The 2,999-nt window shown below is 36.5% G+C and overlaps 1 protein-coding gene across 1 annotated transcript; it reads right to left on the reverse strand.

Annotated features, from left to right (window-relative positions):
* Window positions 1–751: 751 nt before the first annotated feature.
* LOC122804079 (transmembrane protein 100-like) lies at window positions 752–1,426 on the reverse strand. The gene has a single exon (XM_044073738.1). It carries the CDS (start codon window positions 1,330–1,332, stop codon window positions 967–969), a length of 366 nt encoding a protein of 121 aa, XP_043929673.1. The 5' UTR covers window positions 1,333–1,426; the 3' UTR covers window positions 752–966.
* Window positions 1,427–2,999: the final 1,573 nt, after the last annotated feature.

The raw sequence follows: 2,999 nt of genomic DNA on the forward strand, positions 1-2,999 counted from the left end.
ATCTTTGTTGGTGTGGCCAGGCAGCTGTGATCTAGAAGTGTTTATATGACTAATTAGTTACTTATTGTAATGCATGTATATTTTATTTCCATTATGTTTCTGGTACTGATATTGGGACCTAGTCTACTGGTCCCCTTTGTAAATGGTGTCTAGTTTGGATCATGTGTCGGTAATAAATATGTAAAACACTGTAGATGCAAAAGGGAAACGTCTCTTTGCTAATGCCAGAATGATGTTGTTGAGTAGGAATGGTGGTGCTGAATCAAGGAACTCCAAATATATGACCCTTACTGGAATGTCCTCAAGGAGAGCTTGAAAAATACAGCACTCCAGCATCTGATCATTGCTTTCACCGCTATAGGTGGCACAACCTCATTGTGTCAGACATACAGCCTAAAGGGATATCCATTCTGAATTTGCATGGATATCCATTCCGAATTTGCATACACAAGTAATGCAATAAATTCAGCTAATTTATAAAAACAAGCTATATAGCAGTATCCCAGGATGTTCCATTTAAAGTTTGCCATCACACAGCTGCTCCATTTAGCAGTTTGCATAGAAATTAAAAGCTTTTTTATATTATGATATAAACAATAGTTTTTAATTTAGTACAGAATCTATGTGGTTGTTTTATGTGTTCTTACCAGTTCCTCTGTTGTGTGCAAATCCCTAAGTAAAACAAGCTTAGTTATTGCCTTTATACACCACTCCTACAGAAATAAAACACAGCTTTTATGTATTCTTTAAATATAAATGAGGCATTTATTATTGTTGTATCAGATTCTGCTATGCTACTATGAAGTTTCAAATGCTAGATGGCAATCTTTCAGTATTGGTTGTTGGTACAATACCCACTAAATATGCTGGAAACCTTTAACACAGTCTGTTGTATGGTTTGCCAGTACTGATGTAAAAAAAAAATCTATTCAGTCAAGTGTTCTCTTTCCATTTTCTAGAAGCATACTATGTTTTCTCTTCTTTTGCTGATTTTCTTCTCTGTCTAATTTTCCAGCAAATGGCACTAAAGATCATTAGCAGTATTCCAAATGTCAAAAGAATTAGTCCAAAAATTAAGAGAACAGATCTAGAGGAATCAATGTTATATGCTATGGCAGTAACCACTACGCCAGCTATAAGGATGATGACCCCAAAGGGAGCAACACAACGGTAACAGTAAAGTTCATTTCCACCAGTAGTTGCTGTGAGCTGTGCTTCGTTAATCAGTGGAACCGCTGTCACTACACATTCACTTTTTCTGCTCTGGTCCATTACTGCTGTAATTGGGCATTTATGGTTTTCCAGCTCATCCTTAAAAGATCCTTCCTTCATGCTGAAATTCCAGATGCTTCACAATATTCCTTCTGTATTCAGGTCCAGTAGTTCATCTGTTTCACTTTAGAGTATCTTTAGCTGTATGAATAGCACTATATCAAGAAAAAGTGATAAAGCAAATTAGAGCAATTTGCACAAAATTGCATTATTCTTTCATATTAGTCTAACTTAAAAATGGAAAACAAGCACACGAATAAACCACAGAGATTATTATTCTAAGTGCATTTAGAAGTACATCTAGTTTACTGTAGCCACCTTAATCAAACTTACAAACATTAAATGATCATTTCCTTGGAAAACGTACATGAGACACACGAGTAATGTTATCATTCATGTCAGGAAATTGATACATTTGTTACATTATAATGCTTGTAATGCCACTTAACATTTTTGTGTAGTTAAGCATGTTTATAATTCACTGATCCATCCCATTACTGAATGCAGTGTGTTGTGCTCTGTAGCCTTCAGGCAAGCCAACCGAAATCAAGTGAAACCAAGATATCTAGCAAGTCACTCCTGAGATGTCAACATTATCCTGGAAATGTCATTATTAATCAGTGCAGTAGCATATCTTCTATTTCACAATATCCTCTTTATGTGAGATTGTCATACAGTAAAAAGTGTGTGTGTGTGTGTGTGTGTGTGTGTGTGTGTGTGTGTGTGTGTGTGTGTGTGTGTGTGTGTGTGTGTGTCTGTGTGTACAACCCAAACTAAAACACCACACATATATAAACCTTATCTATTTGCTATTACATAAGCAAACACTTCTGGCCCATTATCTTGTAATTGCAAAGCTATAAGCTTTTTGGGAGGCCATTGAAGATGGACAAGTCATGCCAGAGAGATCAGACTAAATAAATCCACTGAAGAAGGTAATGGTAAAACACAAGTATTTTTATCAAAAGAACCCTCTGGACATAATGAAAATGGCACCAAAAGATGATACAATTTGGCCTGAAGGTGTCCAGCATATTAGTGGGGAAGAGCAGAGGGAAGTACAAGTACTGTTAGAGATGATGACACAGACAGATTAAAGCCAAAAGCAAATCCAGCTGCTGAGGTGCTCAAAGGCAGAAGTGATGTCTGATACTGCTAAGAACTATATATCACTGGAGATTGGAGTATATTAACTACAAGCCAAAGTAAACATGATGTGGTTAAAAATGAGATCACAAGAGTAAACACTGAATTAGTTAAATTAAATGCACTGGAATGGATCTTTTAAGTCAGACAGACATTCAATTTGTAGACAGCAGTCTTGCAGAAGGAATGGAGTAGACCTTATAGTTAATAAAAGGGTATCAAAATCAGTGCTCAATTACAACCCAAAAATGACAGAACGATCTAAGTCAAGCTCCAAGGCAACCCATTCAGTATTGCAATGATACAAGATTATGTTGCAAATACAGATGACAAAGAGGAGGAAGTCAATGGTTTTATGGCGTTACATCATCGTACTGATAAAACACCAAAAAAAAGATGTTACATTCATCATAAGGGATTGTAATAGCAGGCAAGTTTGGCCTTGGAGTATGAAATGAAGTGGGGCCATAGACTACCTCTCAACTGTCCCTGATTTTTCAGGGATGCCCCTGATTTTGAATCAAATTTTAGCTCTGTCCCTCTTAATCCCTCTTAACACTGGTGCCTTTTGGACAAAAGGT

The sequence above is a fragment of the Protopterus annectens genome, chromosome 6.part0 (genome assembly GCF_019279795.1).
Source record: "Protopterus annectens isolate FY-2018-M chromosome 6.part0, PAN1.0, whole genome shotgun sequence".
Classification (NCBI taxonomy): Eukaryota; Metazoa; Chordata; order Ceratodontiformes; family Protopteridae; genus Protopterus; species Protopterus annectens.